At 44.6% G+C, this 24,233-nt stretch overlaps 1 protein-coding gene across 4 annotated transcripts in view; it reads right to left on the reverse strand.

The window, feature by feature from the left end:
* Positions 1-4,474: 4,474 nt before the first annotated feature.
* The window catches only part of UNK (unk zinc finger), a 37,971-nt gene continuing 18,212 nt past the window's right edge, over positions 4,475-24,233 (reverse strand). Inside the window, exons 4-17 of one of the 4 annotated variants that reach the window (XM_088535973.1) lie at positions 24,072-24,202; positions 23,808-23,943; positions 22,124-22,241; positions 21,102-21,186; positions 19,094-19,236; positions 17,743-17,790; positions 16,653-16,853; positions 12,180-12,248; positions 11,329-11,503; positions 10,106-10,207; positions 8,418-8,606; positions 6,012-6,109; positions 5,225-5,482; positions 4,475-4,950 (exon numbers count right to left, since the gene is read on the reverse strand). In XM_088535973.1, the coding sequence (XP_088392099.1) occupies positions 4,795-4,950; positions 5,225-5,482; positions 6,012-6,109; positions 8,418-8,606; positions 10,106-10,207; positions 11,329-11,503; positions 12,180-12,248; positions 16,653-16,853; positions 17,743-17,790; positions 19,094-19,236; positions 21,102-21,186; positions 22,124-22,241; positions 23,808-23,943; positions 24,072-24,202 (1,909 nt within the window). In that variant the 3' untranslated portion in view covers positions 4,475-4,794. Of the gene's footprint in view, positions 4,951-5,224; positions 5,483-6,011; positions 6,194-8,417; positions 8,607-10,105; positions 10,208-11,328; positions 11,504-12,179; positions 12,249-16,652; positions 16,854-17,742; positions 17,791-19,093; positions 19,237-21,101; positions 21,187-22,123; positions 22,242-23,807; positions 23,944-24,071; positions 24,203-24,233 lie in introns of all 4 variants that reach the window. The other 3 variants (XM_088535971.1, XM_088535972.1, XM_088535974.1) reach the window with 3 other exon arrangements.

A 24,233-nucleotide genomic window follows, 5' to 3' on the forward strand; every position in this document is an offset into this window, starting at 1 on the left:
CGCGTGAGAACGACAGCTGAAATCACAGTTCTATACATGGAATCAACAACACAGTTCACACACCACCGATTACCACCGATTCTGCCCACTTTGACACCGACTCGGGGCGCTCCTGCCCAGGGCCCCTTCTCCTGGGGATGGTGGGGAAGAGCCTGGGCAAGACCTGCCCCCAGAAACACTGCAGTGTGCATTAGTATTATTTTTTAAACGTATACTGCATTTATTTTAACATTGGAAGCTACAGAGTGGGGAAGCCCCAGAAATCCCTCCGACGCAGTCACTAGTCTGCACAAATACTTCACTTTTAAAATACTTGTGTGGTTTCTTTTCCCCCCTGTCAGTAATGTCTATGTTTCTCCCGGCTATCACTCCAAGGATCGTTATAGTTCTGGAGGAAAACGCTGTTTCTTTCCTTCCTTCTCAGATGGGGGAAAAGGAGAATAAGGAGATGGGGCGGCTGGTGGGACGGCAGCGACGGCTGCGTCCACGCAGCGCCCCGGGCTTCCTCACGCGGGAGGGAAGCCCCTTCGTTGTCTCAGCCGGACAAGCCCCGCAAGTGGCTCAGCTTCAGCTTCGGAGATGCAGGAAAATGTAAAATCTGGGAACGGCAGCTGCTCGGGGAGGCCTCGCTCAAGGGAAATGTCGCAATTCCCCCGGTCCATCCCGTGCGTCCAAGCTGGCATTTGGCCTACGGCGCCTAAGGCCGGGGATGATCCCGAGGCAATGCCAATGCCAAACGCACCAAACTTCCTCCCTGGCTCTTCCCTACAGCACTGTCCTTGCCCTCGGATATCCAGTTCCCTAAGATATCGTTGCCTTAAGCCACCTGCTTGTAGATTTTGTTTTTCCCATAATAAAGTATGATCTTTTTTTTGACCTTCAGGAATACTGTGGTCTCGCAGGGCGGTTTAGACTCCTGTCTGCCCCACCTCAGCTCAGGAGCCTCCACAGCCAGTCACAGAGCTCAACACTTCCCAAGGTCCCAGATTTGGGGAGGAAAACGGCGTTATGGAGGTGGAAGTCTCCACAAGCGAGTAGGGAGGGCGAGCGCCCGGACACACACGGGCTTCGCTCAACCGCCTTGGGAAGCAAAACTTGGTTTCGAAGCGCGACTCGGCCAAAAAGGTGCCCTTGGTTGTGGTGTGTTACTTCATGTCCTGCAAAAGGGAGCTTCCCGCTCCGGAAAGAAGCGGGACAGTCTCGTAAAGGGGGATGGATGTGTTAGCACCGGGTTTATTCACACCACGCGCTCACTGAGCCAGCCCCGAGGCCTCGGCAGCAGCGCGGCCCTTGCTGTAAATCAGGGCGGGCACAAAAGCTCTTTTGCCCTGGCTCTCATCTCCACCTGAGTAAAAACGCTGTCACATAAACAGCCCCCAAAAAGATTCGCAAGAGATCCCAAGATCACGTTTTTTTTTTTTTTTTTTTCTCCAGGCCTAAGAAAAAAAAATTCACATTTCAGATTTCTAGGAACCTAGATTAAAGAAGGGTTTCGTGAAGAACCAGGGGAAACAGAGACACGGTCCCGTGTTTGTGCAAAGAGCGCGCGGGGCGACGGGGATGCGCCCGCCCCAGGCTGGTGCGGCTCTGCGGGGGGTGGCAAAAGAGTCAAATTTAAGGGCCACAAGGAGGGAAGCTGCAAGTTCTTTGGTCCTTCAGTATAAGCTTTAAAACAGAGGAACACTGTTTTATTCAAAATGGAAAAAAAAAGGAAAAACGAGCTTTCTCTGGCTTGAAATTTTCTTTGTACCTCCCTGGTTAAGTACTATCCCCCCATGGAAAGTGGGGAATATTATTGGTTCCCCCTTATGACTCCACTGAGCTGCATCACTCCCCAAAGTCCCACTGAGACAGAGGGACAGAGCAGGGGACAAGTTTTGCCCTTGGAGGAGGAGGGAGAAGGTGAAGGAGCCCCCGGGAAGCAGAGGGAAACCCACAGCCAGACCCTGCGGGCAAAAAGGGGCGGCCAGAGACGGCGGCGTCATGAACAACCCCCGGAGAGGCGGGAGAGCAGATAAACCACAATAATAATGGAAAAAAGTGGAAAAAAATAGCCCAAGAGGCTCATGAGCTCCGGTTCTTATAAATATTATAGACCTGATTCAAGAGTTTATTTCCTATGATTTAAGTTAATTACAAAAAGGTTTTAGTAAATCTTAATTGGGTTTTGCACTCCTCTCTCCTTTTTTTCTGTCTTTTTTTTCTCCTTCCTTGTTTTGTTTCTAAAAAAAAAAAAAAAAAAAAGGAAATGTTCACATATTTTAATAAAAGGTCTTTCCTTAAAAGCAGACCAAGGCAGATGTGCTGCCCCATGGCACAGACATTCAAAGGCTATAACCAAACAACATAGCCACAATAGTCACCCAACAGTGTCTCTCCATAAAAAAAAAAAAATTAGAAAAACTGATACTAGTTACAATAAAATACACATGGAAAAAAAAAGCATTTTTACCGAAAAAAAAAGTTAATGGGAAAGACATTTAAAAAAGAACTACACAGAGCTGCACTTAAAAGATCATCTGGGAATGCATATAACCCCTTCCATGCAAAGGAAAGGTGGAATTATGGAAGCAAATCTAATTATGTCTTTGCATTAAATATGAAGCTTTCTGAAAGACTCTGGTAACAATTCACTTGTTCCTACAACAACAGCGGGCGGCTGGAGGTTCCAGTGCTTTTCCAGGTCAGGGAAGGACAGCGCGGGCTGCATCCTGCGCAATATAGGATTTAGTCACTTGAGCGGCCTTTTGGTTGAGATCCCAGCAGGTTACTGCAATCCCCCTGATGTGAAAAGCCCATGGAAATGCTGGTGAAGGAAGTCACAGGGAAGCTCCGTTACTAGCCAGGTCTAAGCTGGTGATGTTTCTTTTCCCTGGAGAGGAACTGCACTGGACAAGTGTGGCTGGTACAGGACTAGACTGAGGGATTCTCTCCTTCTTGGCCTTTCTGAAATGATCTAAGGTAGGAAATATCTTGTAGACAAGTAGGGAAAAGATCCTAGTGAAGGGCAAGTCCCCGAGCTCCTTTGCAGGGGGTGCCTGCGGGCAGAACCCACGGAGCAGGTCAGTGAGAGTGGTAGGAGCTGCAAAGGGTGGTGGAAAGTCCCAGGCTCAGGAAAGGAGTCAGCAGAGGAAGAAATAGGAGACAGAGGGATGAATGACCCTGCAATATTCCTCTTGCACTGTGGAGAAGGAAGCCCATTTCTTCTGCTTGGAGTCACTTCTTTCCTCGCTGCTGGGATGAGTTTGGCATTTCTGGAAGCAAGACAGCGCTGGAGCCGAGTGTGCAACCCTCTCCAACGGAGAGCCAGGCTGCTACAGCTCACCAGGACCTGCACGGCCCGGCCAGTGAAGTTGATGAGTTAAGGATTTTTAATAAGCTTTTGAAATTAAAGTCCTTGTCCCTTCTAGTTCTCTCTCCTCAGGAACCAAGTTAACACATGAAACACTGCCACAGCAAATGATCGGACAAATCAGCTTTAGGATTTCTCCATCAGTAATACTTACATATAAAAATAAGAATAATGGCTGTGTTTCTAGAGTGGAATGTGTTAATTTGTAGCATGTTTTATGTCAAAGTGAGTAGCAGCTGAGGTCAGGAAGAAGCATCTCCACTGAGGAGCATTGCAAGGCAAGGAATTTACACTTCTCCACTTTCAAGCAAGAATAGATTTATCAGCAGTTTGGTCCATGCTGGGCTTTTCTCTGTCATCACTATTACTAACACGAGGGCTTCGGGACCCTATAGTCCACAAGCCACCCTTGAGGGGTCAACATCAAGCCTGTTCAACTAAGGTGTCCTCAGACTACCTGGAACTATTCCATGCGTTTCAGCAGTGACTATGAAAGCCACAGGTCACTGTGGCTAAAAGAAAACTTAGTCTGGTCTGAAGCAGTAGAAGGTCTCTAGACAGCCACCAGATATGGGGGTGCTGGAGAGAACTAACCTGTGCATCAATATTCCTTTCATAAATGGCTTTAGTTGACACAAGGGCAATACTTGTAAGGCTGCTCAAATCTGGAACATCCCAGCTTTAGCAACAATGAACATGTCACTGAATTGTTGGGCCTGGTTTGCTCTAGGTGCAAAATTATTTTTTTCCCTTTTCTTGTTTTCGTACAAATATACAAAGTGTGTGTAAAAAGAAGAAAGACAAACTTTTAAAAACTGAACTTTGCTGTTTAAATGACAGACAAAGTTCCTGCACATTCAGAGACTGGCAATGTGAGCCCCACCAGGCAGGGACTCAGTGCAGCTTCCATCAAAGAGGAGAGCTTTAACCAAGCTGGGTCAATGAAAGAGCAAGGAGACTGAAGACATGAACAAGTCATTTCAATCCACCTCATTCCTCCCTGTGATCTCAACTCTTCCTCTGGAAAGCACATGGAAGCCCCTCTTGCCCACTCAAAATCCTTCTGGAAATAGTCAAAAAATTTGTTATCATCTAAATAGAAAAGAGGAAAAACACAGACTCTTTGCAAACGGCCCTTTGATCTGTATTAAAAACAGCTCTCAAAGTTCCTCAAGAGATAGAATTAGTGGGGCAAGGGTGAGGGGCAGTTTAGATGCGGGTCGTAAAATATTAAAAAGTGCTCTGCAACTAATTTGTTTTATGTGTGTATGTGCGTGTGTGTGTGCGCATATATACATACACAAACATGCACATACACACACTCATATATACATATATATATATACACATACATATATATATGTACACATACATATATATGTACGCATGTATAAAGTTAAAAAGTTCTATACGATATGATTAGACCAAGTGTCCTTGGAAGGTCACGACTGGAGAGAGTGGGGCCTGTTGGGGTGGCAGATGGGGCACTCGCCCTCCTCGGCGCACGTTTCACACAGCACAGCATGTTGGCACGGGAGCACCACGCGGTTCTCCTCCTGACACTTAAGGCATTTCACTGACTGCATCTGAAATACCGCCTGCAAGAGAGGGAGACAGGGCAAAACATAAGCAAAATCTCAAAGGTGAAGGGCTCATGTCCTGTATTAACAAGTTTGGGGAACAGGGAGGAGGCAGCAAGGGAAGGGCTTGCAACTCTTAGTCCATTTTATTGACGTGGACATACATGCACACAAGCACACGTTTTTATACACGAACACATACAGTACAAACATAAAATACATATAAAGAGAAAGTTTGATATCTGTGGAAGTAGAAGCAAAAAGGCTCTAACCTGTGATCCCCTGCACTCACCTTATCAACTTTCTCCAAGTTTGCCCGCAGCTGTTTCTGAAGTGCGTAAAGTGAAGAGAGCGACAGAGTTTCCAGGTCAGAGAAAGAGCGCAGGAATTGAGGGTCCTGGCCTGCATGGATCCTCTCCAGCTCCTCCTGCAGTTTCTTCACTTGCAGCTCCAAGGCTTCCCTCTGCTCACGGGCCAGTTCACATTCTATGTTAGCTGTGTTGGCGCGATCATTTGCTTCTTCTGCCTCCTTTTTCCAAGCATCACAGGCCTGCAAATTCCAGCAGAGAATGCAAAATAAGAATTTTGTTTGAAAGCTTGGTCAGCATGAAAGAGATTATTCTAGGCAAAAATACGCATTTCTGTACACTCCTCAGCAGGAATGTATTCTGTCCTATCTGCCCCACCTCCGAATTCTGAAAGGGCCTTGGAACCTTTTCTTCAAAAGGCTGCACATTCTCGATAACCTCTCCAAGTGGATTTGCAATTCTACATATTTGGCTCACTTGGTTAAGAGAAGGAATTTTGCACACTGGTAAACTGCCAGAGATTTAAGTCAATCACTAGGTCTAGGAGACTCTCAAGCATTTCCATGTAGATGCTATGATACCTGGCCTTACACTTTCAGTATCTGAATGTCAGCCACATTGACTTTTTCTTTCCTAAAGGTAGGAGTGAACAAGAATGCTTAAGAGAATCTCTTTTATAAAACCTATAACCCTTCACACCATCTCAATATCTTGCAAAGACCCCCATTTAAAAGGCTGTCCCAGTCCCTTTTCCTGGAGTTGCCCAGGTACCTGTTTGGCTTGTTTCCAAGACTCTTCCCACTGCTTTATTGTGCTGTTGGCTTCATCCAGTTCTTGTCGTAGCCGTGCCAGCTCCGCAGCACCTGGACCTGACAGAAATGCAGGTGAGGTACTGGGCGAAAAACTCCCCGAAGCAAAGTGTTCCCATATGCTGCTGTTCATCCCATTTAAACCTGTTTCACAGGGAAATAGAGAGGGTTATGTCAAAGGAGCTGGCAATTTCCCCATTTCCTCCCTCCTCGTGACATCCAGGATTCAAAATGTGTGCATTTCAGAAAGAGAAAACTACCTTAAGAATCACTTTCAACCCCAGGACCCAGGAGTCCATCACTGGGAGACTTCATAGGGAGAGTTACACACCTTCAGGCCTCCTCTTTTATAATTCAGGGAGGGACTGAGAAACTCAACAGAGTTTCTTTTGAACCACATTGGTTTGAGAAGCACCTGTGTCACTGCTGATTTGACTAGCAACTCAAATCCCCCTTCTCATATGAGAACGTCTGAATTGCTTACTACCCTGCCACGTTTCTGTGCAGTGGAGACATTAGTGTTGATGAACAGAGTGTTTTTTGGCTCACATAGATAACTAAGGCAGTGTTTCCTCTCCGATTAAGCTAGTTTTAGACCTTTATATTGTTCTGCTTTTATCTCTTCAACTTGGTCATTCAACTCTCACTTCCCAAATAGCCAGATTAAAATGCTCCAACCTCCAATGTGCTGTTTGCACATGCGAAGATCAGAACTAACTGGAAAACCCTGTTTGGAAAGAACTGGAGGTGGTGGTGTACGTACACCAGCTTCCTTCCCTACTGAGTCCCAGCATAAAGTGACTGGGGCTGGAGGAGGACTAAAAAACCCCTTCCCCAATTCAGTGTGTCCAAATCATTTCCATCCTCAGAACCAACTTCAAAGCTCAGGAGACAAAGGAGTAGAAAACCTGGGGTAAATAAAACTGCCTGTTTTTCTCCACTGAATCTAAAGCACATGCTCTTTTAATAAGACACATTTACTTGAAATAAACACACACAGCCTGTAGTTGAAAGACAACTGATAGGAAAAGCTCATATCCAGAAAGAGCTAGAGAGTGATCCAGACTCCTTTGCACAGACGCACTGGTTTAACAGAGGAGTCATTTTCATTTAAAAAGCTGTTAACCACTGGGCACAGACATTCCTAAATCCAGTTGAATTTGATAAATCAAATTAGCCTAATGGGGTTAGAAACTCATCTCAGAGAAGCCAACCTGACTGTGTCTGTAAGCAAGCCCTGAGGCAAATGGCCTCTCACTGAGTCCAGTAGTAGTAACCTGCTTATCAAACTGCTGCTTCTGAAATGAAAACAAGGCTTTTTAATAAAGTTTTCCTTTTCTTACTGAAACCGGGATGATCCAGCCAGCCTCAACCCTAATTAATAGCAGAGATTTCTTCTGATGTCTCGTTTCTTATAACCGTGATTGTAAAAGTTGTTAAAGCCAAACAAATAGCAACTGCAAAGCATGGAAGCATGGTTTTGTCCTGTGCAAACAAGGGATATAATTACACAGATAAGTGCATGGAACAGCAGGTTACAGAAGCATGCAATAATTTTATTGTGTTAGACTGCGTATTACAGATTAAAGCATATCTAAAATTTGAAGAAACATTTACTTCTAGTAAAGAGAGAACTCATTTATGTCACTAATGCAGAAATCAGCAGAGCAAGTGTTACTAGTGCCTTGGGCCCAAACAGTTTTATTTCTTAAGGAAACCTACAGCTTGATAATAAAACAGATGTGGTCCCTTAGCTCCCAGTTCTGTCAGCTTTGTACTGAGGAAGCTCCATACCAGCTTCCAGGTGCGTTAGGGTCCGTTGTAGAGGAAATGGTCCCTCAAATAGGAAAGAGGTAAAAGGGACGTAGCTGGAGCACTGCAATGTGTTTTTTTGCCAAGTCCACAGTGCAGAACAATCTGTGCAGGGCCCAAACAGCTCTGCTCTCAAGCCAGTCTAGCCTACAAGCATTCCCAATGGCACATTGTAATCCCCAGCTCAACTAAGCCAAGCCGAAGATCCAAAGGCGAATATCAAGAAAGGTGAAATCACAGTACAGCACTGGCAGCAGAAAGGGGCTGAGCTCTTTTCCCCTAAAGGTCATTAATTATCAGAGCAAGTCACAACCTATCTGTCATTGTTTCCTCAGTCTATAAAAAAGAAGAGAGCACAGAGAGAACTGCTCCCTTGCTCACAAGGCATTAGCTGATTATTGGTAAAACAGCTTGCAGCACTGTTACTGTTCTCACAAGAAAAAGAGGTATAAATGGCAGCAGTGACATAATACATTAAAATTAAAGCTAACTTAAAAGAAAATACTTACATGACACAGACAGGCATGTACATGGGACACACACACTGTGCATTTACCTAATGATCCATGAGAAGCTGATGTCCCCAGGAACGTGTTTTCTGATTGGCTTAAGTGTCCCTGGGGCTGATGGAGGAAATGCGATGAGAGGCTGACCGGTGGAGAAGGAGAGGCAGAGTGAAAGGAGGCAGAGCTTCCGAGGGAGCCGGGGATATTTACAGGAGCAGAACTTTGCAGCAAACTCCCACCTGGACAAAGAACACACAGAGAGGATGGCTATGTATGACCATGAGGTATGGGCTAGAGCACAGCACAGGAGATCAGAGCAGGAGGTCTCAGCTTCCTTCTCTCCTCCCTAAACCCCTGGGACTCCTTCCACTTCTCTGGGTGCTTCACCCCCTTTTAGAAGGAGCTCTGAAGCTGCCATCCCATTAGGCACAGGTGAAGAGACCCTCCAGCACTCAATGGCCTATTTGGTTATGGGCCAAAGCAATGAAAGGTTTTCTGAGCAGAGTTCAGTCCCTCACTGTCTAGAGAAGACAATTTGATATTTTATGAATGATTTTGAGAGGCAAATTTCACTTCTAAAACATCCTCCTTTGTCTGCAATACCTCCAAATAACCCACAGTGGAAGAAACTACCATGTTCCATGCTGGGTCAGGCCATGACCATAACTAAAGGAAAAAAAGAAAAAAGAAAAAAAAAAAAAAGGTGACTAGCTTCAGACATACTCAAGAGCTCGAATCTACCAGTAATAAACAAAGAGGAGAGAAAATAAACAAACCCCCACCCCAAGCCAACCTCCAAGAACATTTCCCCTCCCTTACACAAGAGGTCAGTCCACCTGCCACGTGCAGGGACATCTCAGCTCTGCTCTCCACTCTTCCCATCTCCCTTCTCAGAAGGATACCAGTTAACATGCAGATGTGGAGGGAACAGACTGTCCACACTGCTTTTCCCTCTAAGCCACTGCAGATACAAGCGGCATAAGCTGGGCTATCAGCATAAATACAGAGTAAATTCCCTGATGAGGTTGCTGATCCTTGGCAGGGAAATGGAAATGATACATTTTTAAGTGCTCCTTCCACAGGACACCTTTCGTACTGCAATACAATGTCTAGCAGTAGTTCCCTTGGCAACGACTCAGACAACCAGTGTTAGCTCCCATTCCAAACCTGTCTCACAGACCCAGGGTAGTCAGAAACTGCAGCCACTTCCAAAAATCTACAAGAGGCTTCGCTTTTCCCCTAGACGCTCACTAAAGACAGGTAAGAGGCACCTAAATTCTACATGTTAAGGCACCAAATCAGCAGATTGTGGTGATGCCCTGTGACAGACGGACAGCGTTCCCAGGTCAGTGAGTTTCCTGTTATCATTAGGGAGAATTTTCTGCTTATGATGCAAATTGTTATACTTTGGCCTGGTTTTAGAAGCCATCAGATGCTCTCTAGATTCTACTTGTACGCTAAAAAAATAAAACACAAGAAATCAAGCAAGTCCCATTCAGTCTCAAGAAACATCCCCAAGACACCTGGGCCCAATGGCAAGAACTCAGCTCTGCTTGTCAGCAAGGGAACATTTGCACTTGGAAGATGCTCAGTGGTTGCCAGCTTGTTACAATTGCTGTTTTAACTAATCAGGTTTATTTGGGGGTTCAATTTACAGCTCTACTGGGCTGGCTCCATTTAGGTGACTGGACAACACTGCTTGGCAGAAGATAAAGAAAGCTCTGTTGCTTTCATGTACCTATCACGATGCCACTTGTGTGAGGCACTGTGCTGCTGTCAAATGTCTTCTCCAGGGCAGCCACTCCGAATTCATTCAGGTCCAGGTCATCCAAGGCAGACTCTGCCAGACACAGAGGTACCAATTATGTTATAAAGGACCAACAACTTCAAGAGACAGGATGGCCCAAAGAGCCTACATACAGAGGAGCCTCTGCTGGCTGCCTGCCACTCTGCACAGCCTCATCCTCCATCCTGTGCAACGCTGCCATGGTAGGATTTGGCAGAAGCACCACGGGCAGCTTTGCAGCTCAGGTTCTTCTTCCTGATCTGACTTTCCAAGGTTTTGTCTCAAAGTATTCCCAAATGTTAAACATAAATAAAAAGAATTGATGAAATAACAGTGGTCCCCACAAATCTTCCCCAAACTGCTCTTTTGAGGCTGTATAACACGCAAGAACACTGGCCTATGACATGTCTGGACCTGGCTGATGCTTTGCCACTACTTTGCTGAAGAGCCACTCGGGAAAGGAATACCAGCAGAGGGGAACACTGCTAAATATCACTTCTGAGGTTCAAAGGGAAAATAAAGCAGCTTATGCAATACCCACAAACATTGTAACTATTTGAACGTGTCTCATCACTAATCTCGATCAATATAACTTCAACCCACACAGGCCCACTCATCACTATTAATATTTTTAATCAATGTAATGACTTCACCTCAGAAACATCAGATCATAGAACAGGTTACCAAAAACCTGCACCTATCTAAAGGGAGTGATTCTTCCCTCCGGAGTCTCCTGTTCTCCTTTTTCCTCACAGCCTCCATCCCACACCCTGTGAAGGGCAAGTCCTTGCAAGCTACCTGGTGGCCATCCTTACTATAAAATTGTCAGAAACCTCCCAGAGATTTCCTGCTTGCTCCAAATCCTCTTTGCCACTCTAACAAACCTAGACTTACGGCTCTTTATACCATCTGATTCTCTGAATGCAGAATAAGGGGCACACCGGTCTTCTTCTTGGTCCTCTGGGTTCATTTCATCCGTAATATCCCAAAGAAAGTGTCAAATGCGATAACAGTCACAGATAAGAGTCTTGAAGCCTGTGGCTTCAAGAATCTGCCAACACCCAAACCCACAACAAGCTGGAATTCACTGTGACATCCACGCAATTCCAGTTCTCAGACCTGGAGACCCACATCTGAGAAAGCCCTGTTAGTATAAGTAAAAAAGGCAGAGTTACCTATGACAGATTCAACAGTGTCACTGGTTGGGTAGAAAGGGAGGGCATTGGCATTCATTCCTGGTATGCTGCTGGTGCCAGCAGGGCTTGGTGGTGTTGCAGCCAGGCTGGAGGTGATACTGGAGGAGATGCTGGATGTCAGCGGGCTCCCCACGGGGAGAATCCCTAGTATGTCCTGAGAAAAGAGAGTTTTAACAGGGAAAGGGATAAGAAATGAAACATCTCTATAGAAAAAAAATCCCATTTTCTATGGGATTTCTATGTTCCCAAGACACACGCAGGAATGAGCCAAAGATCAGCAGCAGACTTGTTCCTGCCTGGGTGCAACCTGACAGATGGCTGGTGCTGCCACTGGGCTGGGGGTGGGGGAAAGATTAACAGCTTTTCTTTAATTTCTGCCAACTGTTTCTTTTCAGTATTACAGAGATCCTTCAGGATGCCTCAGAATTAACTCTCGTGACCCACAGGTTGCATGCAATCATAGGCATGGGCCATACAATCACTCACTTAGACTTAGCTCAAAACATGATTTAGAGCATGATATTAAATTCTCTTTGTTGGATCCTTGAACTTAGACGACTCTAGAGATCCATCCCAGCTCTATTTTCTGTAATGTAGAGACTCTCTGACACAGGCCAGACCCACGAATCTATCTTGAATTTGTGCAAGCATAACCATTCACAAATAACCCTCCAGCCCCCATCCCTCCTTCGTAAAGTTGAGCACTCCCAACAGTGTCTAAATTGTCATTTTTCCCTGCAGAGCTGTCTGGATCCACAGAGCTTTCTAGTACCCTTGGATAGAGGGGGGAGCACCCAGCCAAGCTCAGAGCCCTCCTGGCTGTACCTTACCTGTTTGGGCTGTAGCAAAGGTTGCTCTTGGCTCCTGTGTTCCAGTGAATGGGATTTCATTTTTGCTTGCTGCAGTAAGTGAACAGAACAAAACAAAAATCAAATTTAATTTTGATTAGCAGCAAAATTAGAAATGGCTAACTGCTGGCTTTGGAGTAGCCATAGGAAACATGGCCTCCTCTCTTGCAGCTTGCCCTGGACACTAGAGAACTCGCAGAGCAGGAGAGCAGAGCAAACTGGGAACATCCCAAGCAATCTGCATCCCATCCATCAAGACATCCCCCTTAGAGTCACGCAAAGATTTGTCACAATCACATTGGCCTTCAACGCTGCTAGTCCCCTGCTAACACAAAGGACATCTTAAGAACCATGACCAAAACTGAATATTTTGCCTGGATGCAAATAACTCATGAGCCCTACCAGCATCCAGGGAAGAGAAGCAGAACTGGAGAGGAAAAGCAGAACTGGAGAGAGGCACACACTGTACACACATGTATACATGTAGGCACAGACACACATGTGTAAGTATTTTTTTTTCCAACTTTGGGAAAATAAAACATGCAGGTTATTTGGTTATTTTTCTTCCAACTTCTTTAGCTCCCAACTAGGACTAAATAAGCTATAGAAGAATGGAACGAGTAGCCTCAAGAACACACACACACACAAAAAAAAAAAAAAAAAAAAAAAAAAGGGAAGAATCAGGACAAAACCTGCAAATTTCTTTTGATTAGTTATGCTTCATTTTTTCTTAATGACAATCTTAGAAACAACAAAAAAAATCCAAGTTAATTAAAAAAAGCCTCCCACATCTTTGTAGCTTAGTGCTACAAAACGTAAGTGAGGTCAATGCTGGCTGCAATTTCAAAACTGCACAAATGCCAACACGTACTTAAGAGTTCCACTGCCCAGCATAACAATTAAGTTTAAGGACCTTCCTGTGCTGTGTCCTTAACGGATTCCAGCCCTCTTGCCTCAAGCCACCAGCCTGTTCTCAGCTACAGAAATCAGACTTGGGAAGGAAGTGGCCCCAAGAGCTTGTCACTGTGTAACGGTCTGGTCAGAAGACCTCGTTTCTCTGCAGCTGCTGCATCCGAGACAGAGGGAAAGGGGAGGTAAATCACTCCTTCCAGGCACAGAAAGTGCCTGCCATGACTCAGGTCTGCTCATTTACTGCCCTCTCCTACCCACCCCAGCAGAACTGGAGGAACAGGCCAGGCACAGAGGGTCTGCCCAGGCATCTCTAACGCAGGCAGGCACCAGATCAGCAGGGGAGGGCAGGCACGACACGCGGCAGCAGCACACGAGCCAGCACTGACGTGATGCACCTCGTCTCTTTGGCTTAAGCCACCTTATAAAAATACCAAATAAGCTAAGGAGGGACCAAATATTCACGCAGACAAGTGAGCAGCAGCAGAATTGATCCCTTGTTTTACTCAATTAAAAAATTTTCTCTGTTTAACTGTGCACTATGGGGAGATATGGGATGGAGGGAGGGGGGTGAAGGCAAGTAAGTGGCTGAGATGCAGACACTGTGACCCTGTACCAGGTGCTCTAGGCATCCCTGCTTGGGCAGGGGGGTTGGACTGGCTGATCTCTAGAGGTCCCTTCCAACCTGAACCGTCCTGCGAGTCTGTGAGTGTCACTTAGCCGCACGTCCTTAGCGTGCGCACGTGCGGCAGAGCTGCTGCCCACGACCAGCTTGTCCTGCTCTGTGTGTGCAGGAGATGTGCTCCGTGAGCGCATCTGTGTGTGTGTGATAACACCCCTGCGGGATGATCCAGCACGTCCCTCCCCTCTCGACGCGCGTCTGAACACAAGATGTTGCTACCAGACGTCAGCAGCCAACGCGGAGGCGCACGCGGGCACCCCCCGCGAGGCAGCCTGCCAACGGGGCTGGCACCGGTGCCGCCAAGCCCTGCTGAAAGCCACAGAAAGAGAGGAAAACAAAACAGCTCCCTAGCCCCCTCCCTGCTCTGAGCTAGTCCCAAAATCCATGTAATACCCGTGTAAAAACGAGCACACGGATTCTTCCCTTCAAGACAGTCTCCCTTAGCTCTGAACATGAAGGGCAAATATCAACACAAATGCAAAGGGTGCGCTCTGCTCGCAGAGCCCTGCTGCAGGCAGGGGAAGAAAAAAAGGAAGGGTTAATTATGGATGAAACTGAGTATTGTATGGCCAGTATGGGACAAAGCTAGTGTATTTTGGGTGCAGACTTGGGAACACCTTCTGGTCATGGCTCTCCAGACCCTCCAGCAAAGCCAGCACACTTTCCAGCTTGCTACAGCTTTTGAGGCTTTGAAAAAGCATTTTTAGCCTTAACTACCAGCTCAGACTTATCACAAGGCTATATGGAACCAGTTAACACAAAAGGTGCCTCTCTCATTCTAATATATAGAAACTATTTGTATCATGAAACTTTACAACCCTATTGCAGACCTGAGCAGGAATCTCTCGCATTTCCACGAGTGGTGAGGCAAGGTGCCTAATTATTGGGCTAATTTAATAATTTAACGGCTATATGAGAATCTCTGGTGCCCACTGCAGCCAAAGGAAATTAAAGAAGATTAAAAAAAAAAAAAGTAATTATAGATTAAAACAAAATTTAAAAACAGGCCATTTATGAGAGACCTAATTTTGTACTTAGAAGTCTAGCACAAGGCAACTGTGATTACACCTGTCTGTATCCTGATAGCTATTTATTCCAGTCATTTAACACAGCCTTTTTTACTTAATTAAAAGCCACATGAGTAAGGAGACACCTGAACACAGTATCTTTGCAGCACAGCCTCAACCCGAGCTGTAAATGCTCACCCTCTGGCCCTGTTTTTAAAAGCCCTATTCATGCTCCATCCCCTTCTCCTCAGCTTCGGCTTCCTGCCCAGTTTCTCCGAGCAGGGCCTCCCTGGCACCCTGCCTGGCTGGCAGGACCCAGGGGTTCTCTTGTCCTCCAGCTTTGGGTTGTCTCCTCCTTTGCAGCAAAGGCACATTTTTTTTTTCTTTTGTTTCTAAAGAACCGCCACAAACTCCTGTGCCCACCAGAAGCACCAGGATCCCAGTGTGGTTTGCACTTCTCCTGCAAGAACACGTTGCTTCAATGTGTAATTTCCTAAGTCACGTCCATATTAAGCAAAACAATAGAAGCATTTATAGGACAGCCTACATGCACACAGCTTAATCTCTATCTGTCAGTAAATCACTCTAATTAGACCAAATGGTGTTCAAGGCTGATCCTACTGCAAAGTTGCAGCATGGTATTTTCCCAAAGTTGTAGGAACAAATAAATGAAGCAAGTCTCAAAGCCTGCTTCCAAACTCAACCACTTTCTGTGAGATCTTGTCTGGGCAGAATATTTCCTCTGTTTTCCCACAGCAGTGCAATACAAATAAAGCAATGCAAGCATAAGCTTAATAGGGCTAGTTTCTTTAATAATGCAGACAGGAGTTTAAACGAAGCCAAGTTGAAAGCAACATTTCTGGCCAACTCTGTTTCCAGCAATGCAGAAAAACTCCTCAATTTAGAGGAAGGAATGGCTATTTTTATAAAGAGGTGTCTGCACAAAATATGTTCTCCAAGAAAAAAACAAATCTATTACTTCTACAAACCCATTTAGAAGTAATAACAGGGTCTCAACTCTAGTTTGGCCACAGTTGACTTGGAAGGGATGGTACAGAGAAACTACTGGCTTTAACATCAAGAAAGGCTGTTCACTGAAAACAAATTATCACTGTGCAAAAAGTTCATGTAAGAGATGGAAGAGATTGTTCTAGGCTTAGGGAGTAGTTTGAATAAGGCATTACACAGAGAAGGGTCAACTGAGAAATCGGTAAGGCAAGATGACTGGGGTATCCAGAAGGGATAAGAGGGAACGTCAGATGTCGGTTGGGTAAGACTACAAAGATTCTTCAAACAAAAAGAGGAATTTAAGTTTAATACAGAAACCAAGGGAGAGACACAAGGAGCTGGGAGAAGCAAGAGACAGCTAACATGGCATTTCAACTGAAGAAATGAATGGTGAAAACGGCAGACAAACCAAAGTCATGGAGATCAAGGTAAGAGTTCAGAGTGAGAACAGAGAGGAAAGGATGAGTTTCCATAACACAATACAACAAGGCCAGCAACTCTTGGCAAGGACTTGAACATGGGAAAAAGAAAGAGCAAGAAGTGATATGCAGGAAGCTACCCAGGGTCAACGCAAGACAGAAGTAGTTGGGAGTCAGGAGGAAGGAAAAAAAGAAAGAAAAAAACAGCTCAACTTTTATAAACTGTGACAGCAGTTAGGCAGACAAGAACAGATGTAAGACGGAAGAGACTAAGAGAGAAGTTGAAAGTAACATCTCATGACTGCTAATGGGAGTGGTGCTTTCTCCTTTTCGTTCCTTGAAAAACAGAAATACATTCAAGCTAGACTGGGCAAATCCTCAGTCGTCCTCCTCCCCCCTCAGACTCCTCCAGCCAATGGTCCCTACTAACCTGGCATTTGAAACTCTTCAAATACTCGGCCCCCACCTGATCTTCTCGCTCAAACCCAGGTGCTTTCTTGTAGCTGCCGGCTGCTGTTACTGAGTCTGGAGGAAAACCAATGCTCTCCAAGCTGTGTGGTTTTCCAATGGCGCCAGGAGGGGACCCACATATATTAGATGGACTTCCGAGACTGCTGTTCCTACAAAGAATCTAACAGAAGGAACAAGTGTCAGGAAAGTGCAGAGAGGCAGCAGCACAGACTCAAAGAGGAGAGGCGCCTCAGGGACTAGCTCATTCACTTCACTGTTTGAGCGCTGATTTTACTGATAGTCAAGACAAGTGTAAAAGCTTCTAGTAAACAGCAACTAAAAACTGGAAAAACAGAAGATACAGGATTTATGCGGTCCCACAATTACAGCTTTGTCATTGTTTTGTACTGGAGTGTAGATATCTAAAAGCTAAACTACAGCTCTACAAACATTCACTCTGAGGCCTCAGATGTGGCTGATCATGCTTCCAAACATGCCCAGAACTCTTTGCTTTCCTTAAGCTACAGCATGATGTGGATCCTGTCTATACTCTGAGAAGCGGAATGAAACCTGGAAAGGCGTTGTGGCAGTCAGGCACATCTGAGCCACATGTAATATTGTAGTTTCAACTTTGGAGTTGAAAGTTTTAATGCAGGCACAGCAAAGCACCTACAACTGCATTAAAAAAAAGGGAAGGAAAATACCCAGAAGAATTTTAAACCATTCTATTCTTTGGATCGTAACCAGGGATCATAAACACATGCAACAAGGCTAGTTTTGCACTGTAGATGAAGCCACAGACAGCATCAAAGGAGATTTAAGGCAAGTTTTATCAGGATTAAAGCAATATCTCATTTCTCTGGGAGAGAAATTATTTGCCAGCGTTGGCAAGAATGACTGTGCTTCAAACAACATTTACAACTGTTATTGCTACGACACATTCAAACGTAGCACAGTCTGGTCTGGCATTAGAAAGAGGGAGCATGCTGGGAGCATCCTACAATGTTTTGCTTTTATTTTTATACATTCTGCTGTCCGCGTTTCCCTACAGTTGCAAAGTTACTACTCACTGTGGTGGAGGTGGGGCTAGTTGGCAGAGTTCCTGTTTTATTCCACACCTACAGTACAAATACAAAACAGAACAGGGCACGTGAGGCTTGCTGCCAGAGGGACCGTCTCCTTTGATTAATTAATCATGTAAAATGATCACCAGCAAAGCCATATTTGTTTGCAAGCTACATGCAGATGCCCTGTGTAAGTGATGAAGTCACAGAAAGAAATGTGCTGCCACTTGGCTTATATTCAAAGATTAGGAAGGACTGTTTAAAAGACTAAAGAGCTTGAGAGAGAGAAGACACAGTCTAAGTGCAAATAGTTCTTCAGTTTCCTCGCAATTTTTCAGAGCATTTAGATGACACAATCCTAAGATGAAGGGTTTTCGTTGTTGCTGTTTTACTTCATTCCACTGTGTTATTTACCGAGAGAAAAGAGCACATCTAGTCTTTTCAAGATCTATTAAGAAATCTAGTTGCAATCAAATCCAGGAGAATGATTAACTGTTAAGTTGGCTTTAGTGCTAGCAGGTCAAAACATCAGTTTTCCTTTTCAAAGAGAGCTAGTAGGATACAATGGAAATCCTAAATGAGTTTACCTCATCAGTTTCAAATGACTTAAGGTCATGTCATTTTATCTTCTCAACATCTCAACCATTTTGAAACTTTATATGCTTCAACAACAGAATAAATAAGAAGAGACTACATCATAACTAACAAAACAAAAAAAAAATCCTTAGCAAAAATCAAGTAGCCCATCATTCCACAAACATGTAACCTGTGTGTATCTGTTTAGCAGTTCAAAATCTCTGCTCTTGTTCATACAACTAAAATAAAGTACCTACTAACACTTTGGGGCTTAAAGATATTGCAGACTTTAACCACCTCCAGGAGGAGGACAGGGAAGGAATCAAGGATATCCTATAATGTAGCACATAATACACACAGGATAAGCCTCTGAGATTACGTATGTAAACAAACTCAACTGTCGTTATGTACTTTAGACTGTGTTGGCTCATTTAATGAGAGCGCTTGGAAGCTGAGCCCAGTATGTACCTCCAGACAAGGGCCTGAACTAGATGTACAGATGCATTCCACTTTCTTGAAAGTATATCAACAAATTCTGCACAGAAAGGAAGGCTTAGAAATTTCATAGGTGAGGACAAAGGATCTAGGGACCAAAACCACTGAATACTGCAGTACTGTATAGCATATACTGCAAACAGACTCCTCTAAAAGGTGTGGAGCAGAGCTTTAGCATGGAAGTCCTTTGTGCTTTTAGATTTCTCGTGTAGGGCAGAAGAAAAACAATGACTCAGAAATGCAGTTTTGTAAAGGAGAGACAGGGCTTCCCTGCAGTGCTACCTACATTGCTCAGGTCTGGGGCATGGGGACTGGAAGGGCTGACTGGAACGGAATCCCCGGCGGCTGAGGGCATGTACATCACGGGGCCCGGCTGCGTTGGGCTCGACACAGCTGAGGATTGCTGCAAATCTTCATTCAGAGGAGGCTCTGGAAGAAATAAAAAGCACGTGAAACATCATTCAGAGCTGCACCATTGCAATGGACTACAGAATAGTTCAGAACAAGAACAGCTAGATAGTCTCGAGAAAAGAAATATTCCACTGACGCCTACTTACAAGTCATATAAAAACAAGGAAAAAATCTTCTCTGGCAAATTAATACTTATCTGATATTCCTCACATTATTACCATCACTACTTGTGCAATCTGCTGCTCTTCAGCCTGTTAATGCTGTTCCAAAATTATCTTTCCTGAGCGAATTGCGTGTTCATTCAGCTGTCCTGAACTAAGCAGAGCTTCCTTCTTTGCTAGGCACAAAGCTGATGGGTGTGTTATAATTAGCTGAGGAAGCTAAGTTTCCATCTGCTCCCGGTACAGACCATTACAAAAAAAGTAACAAACACAGAAAGGCATACAAGTGCCAAGAACACAAAAAGAAAATGTCATGAGCTTGGGGAGGGGAGTATAAATGCTGTAGGGCTATAATATTTACATCTAATATAACTCATTCTCTTTATAAAAGCTAGAGGACAAATCTAATGCCTGTATTGCAATACCTTAAAAGCACTGATTACAGTTTTAAATTTCTATATATGTCTTGTCAATAAGCAGCAAAATTCATGCTGAGATCACATGAAATAAGTGGACTCCTGTTATTGTATGTCAGTCAAGTCCTCAATGTTTGAGGCGAGGACTAGAAGATACAGCTCTCTAGAAAGCCACAAAAAAAAAAAAAAAAAGAAACACATCATGGAGTACTAAGTGGTTACTATGACTTTAAAGAAATACAATATCCAGTACAGTAATCTAGTTTATGAATAAAGCATCTCCTAAACAAAAATACTATGCTATATTCAAGGGATTTTTTTGAACACTGTTTCTTTACTAATATCTCATTCTCTCTTAAGCTCGCTGGATCATACTGTGAGGTTGCACTATGGGCATTAGAGCCCACAGCCCTCGCTATAATTACTGCTTGACTACCAGGTTTCCTATAAAAGCAACTCTGTAAATAGTAGTGGATTTACCCTCACCACTCCTTGACAAAAGCAGCAGTTACTAATCCCACCAATTACCAAGGATAATCAAATAGCAGTGAGATGTGCTCAAGGCCATGAAGTGAGTCAGTATCAGAGCCCATCTAGTGACTTACAACCAACCTGTTCTAATTACTGCAAATTCTACACTGAAACCAGAAACTGAATAGGAGCTGTAGGAGGGCTGGGAGCTAAGCAATATCTGCAAATGGTGATAGACACCTGAATGCAGAATTCTCATGACAAAACAGCATCGGTAGTTTACAGATGATGAAAACGAAGACTGAAATTGAAATAACTTGCTATAAATTAGACATCTAGTGAAACAGAATGAAGATTTGAGGAAAAGTAGACAAAAAGTAGGCGATTTTTCTTCTCCATCTTCCTTAAGGATTTATGCTCCAAGTAAAACAATAAAAATAGTAAAATGAGCACCTTGTCTGTAGCAGCTAGCTTTTCACAAGACACTTTGCAACTTAGCTATGTCACAGTCCAAGTTCTATAGAAGCAGCTCTCGTTTTGTGTCACAGACTTAAGCTCTGACACGCAGAGAGCCGAGCGAGCGAGAGACAGGAGGAGAGAGGCTTCACGAAACAATAAAACGAGAGCCAAGGGCCGAGCCCTACAAAACACCTACTGCCTTCAGCTCTGATAACAGCTCCCAAAATAGCATGTTCATAGTAATAATAAAAGTTGAAGGGTTTTCAAAATCCAGGTAGGCTGAAGGGCACAAAGGAGAGCTTTCATGCTATCTACTCCAGCCAGAAGCCCTCCACAGCTCAAACATTCCTGAAAAATGAGAGAAGTGGCCACGTACGTTCTACATGTGCAAAGGCACAGAAGGGTCCTCGGGGACAGCTGCCAGACTGCTGCATGTCATTGCACTTGGTGGATTTGTAGATCTGGGGATGAGAAAAAAAAATGAAACAGACATGAACAGGAAAACCAGTGACCAGCAGCCCAGGTATCAAGAGTACTGAGAAGAGACTCAACAGCAAGATAGACATGTAGGCAAAAGGCACAGAGGCCAGCAGATTTCAGGGTGATCATTTCAATGCTTTGAACAAAAGAGAACCCACAATAGTTATGAAAATGGCAAAATTTGTCCCAAACTGCTGAGCTCACCCAAAGATCACCCAAAACTCACCATTTGCCATAAAATCCCTCCATCTCCCTAGCAGCAACACAGATATAAAAATGGACCAAGGTAGTAAATAGTTGATAGATGACAGCACAGAAAGCTATAGCCACATGTTTGCAAGGGTAGTGACAAACAGTTGGCAGTGATTGTAGGAAATGGATTGTTCCCCTTCCCCCCAGTTTGGCAGGCGGTGACTACAGTTATTTTGCTGATACACCTCAAACAAAGTTTTCAACACTGTAACATGAAGCAGACTGGGACAAGGTCTAAATCACACTTTCTGTAAGGATAACAAAATGCTCTGGGTCTGCCCACATTAGCAGCTGGGCAGTTTTTAGCGATAGTTCATGGATATCTGTGGCTTGGTGTGATTTTCATCAACCAAAAATGTTTTAAATGAAAAAAGATGGTGTATGCTCATCTGCAGACACACTCCCCATTTTTAAAGGGCCCCGACCCACGAGTCCACTCTCTTACAACTGTTTGCTCCCCATACTGTTCTCATCTCCTCCCTTAAGTTCTGCCTAAAGAAAAGGCCCCCTCTCAAGCAGCTCAGCTTCCAATGACTTCCGACACACAGTTTTTCTGTATCCCAGCACCACACTGCAAGCAGCCCATATATTCTCCTAGACAAACACATCTCATAAGGCTGGAATGCTTTTGCTTTTCTAGTAAACAGACCACACAGGTTACGGTACCTCCGGGTGGAACTGCTGCTCTGTGCGAGTGTGGCAGTATTGGCATGAGTCTCCGTTCTCGCACTTACTGGGATCTCCCCACTCATCTCCATGCTTCACACTTGGACACGGTGAAGATCTGTTTAAACAAGGCAACAGTGGAAAGCATCAGACATGTTTTTTTGAGCTTTGCTTCCTCAGCTGGCAGCCAGGTTCAGTTGCCCCCCTTTGCTGTGCACCGTTTGCCTGGCTGCTGCTTCCCCAGCCTCCATCCTGCTACTACTGCATCTTCCCCCTCCTCCAATTTTCTAATGAAAGAAACACAGTTTAACTCTCCATCTGAAACAGAATACAACTTGAACCATCCTAGCTTAACCATATTAGCCACTGATGTGATTAGTGTCAGAGATGCTGGGTCTGTCTTCTGTTTTGGAACTGTACATTCATAGAAAGCTAATAAGTTAATTGGCTAATCCCGAAACACATAATGCCCTTACACTGCTATGTTTCCAGGGTTATAGTGTGGCCATGTGGAAAAGAGGCTGAGTCAGGTCACTGGGGAAAAGGCAAACCCATTTCCTTTCTCCCAGCTGGGAACCAGTTCTGTTTCCCAGGTCTGATTTTTTTTTTCTCTGTGACCTACTTCCCCTGCTCTTCTTGCTCTTACCCATTCCCTCGAACAACAGCAGAGGGAAGCAGATAGCAGCAGCAGAAGCCTGCACAGAAGAGGCAGCCACATCAGCTGGGGGTGGGGAAAAGCCACACAGAAGTGAATGGAGATCTGAAGGCAAGAAACCTTCACCTCTTCCCTCCTCAAAGGCCCCAGAGAGGGACAGAAAGCAGATGGCTTTTGCCTAAGGTTTCCGTTTCTACTGCTGCCGTTGGGATTCATGTTTCTCCAATTTTTATTTTTATTATTATTATTATTTTTTACACAAGATTTCAGTACCAGTTAAAGAATTTCTGCAAGTCTTAGGGGTGGGGAAGGGAAGTGAGAACCTCCATGCTATTTTCTCTTCCAGCTTTCTGGTCTGCTCTCACTTTTTTTTTTTTCGGAAAGGAACTAAGGAAAAGCCCCACTGAGATCACAACAAAAGCTCTGTTGTGTTAGAGGAAACGAGGACCTGTAACTTGGACAAAATGTGTTTGGGGAGAGGCAGTACGCTGAAAAATCCAGCGACAGCTGAGTGACAAGAACACCCTGGTGCTTCAAAAGCAAATCTGCAGCAGTTGGTTAGGAATGCATGTCCAGCTACAGCACTCATCACACTGTGCCTCACAATCCCCATCACCAGGCACACACAAGCAGGTTGTTGATTCTGAATCTTATACCCATGAAACCACTGCTGTACAAGTTTGTTTCTAGATGGGAAATAAATCCTTCTTTTGTTTTCTTTCCCCTGAACTTCTTGTTTTAAAAAATAGGAGGTTATAAAGTAAGCAGGGAAATTAGACATGGGTTCTGTTCACTGTAAAACCAGAAACGTAACATGATTTGGTAGCATAGTTATCAGAGATGTTGGTTCTTATATAATGCAAAACTCCCAACTTAGTGTTCCTAAGCAGGAGTCCTTTAGGTCTGTCAGTACAGGCCTTAAAGATGCACTAAAAACTATTGAGTGGAGCAAATACTAGAACCTTCCTTACAGACCTCTTCTACACCTCACCACTCAGCTGGGAAACAGAAGACCCAGGAGCAGGGTACCTGTATTTGTGTTTTCTTGGGCTTCTTCTTCTATCTTTGCTATTGTGGTAGTAGGGACAGGCATAACCCTGGCGACAGAGACGAGGGGGTTTCTTACATTGCTCTGTCTTGTAATTTCCCAACACGTATGTTGTATCTGTGAAAGAAGCAACTGGTTAGCGGGAGATCACTATGATCTGTATTTATTATACAAAAGCATTTGATGGGAGCAAGCACTGCATGAACACCAGACCTCCCCAGCCCCACGGCGCTCGAGGGACCCACCTTGCCACCTTGGCTCCTCGCTGAGTATTTTCTCTATCATTGCATGGCTAGCAGCAACCGCAGACTGGCCCTCTATGCCACCTTCTGATGTCGTCTGGCCATTCTGCAAAGCTTCCATGGCCTGAAGCTCCCTTCGAGGAGACAGTTCAATGAACAAGAGAG

This window comes from Tinamus guttatus, unplaced genomic scaffold, assembly GCF_059628265.1.
Source record: "Tinamus guttatus ecotype Peru unplaced genomic scaffold, ASM5962826v1 Tinamus_guttatus_pri_ptg000649l, whole genome shotgun sequence".
Classification (NCBI taxonomy): Eukaryota; Metazoa; Chordata; class Aves; order Tinamiformes; family Tinamidae; genus Tinamus; species Tinamus guttatus.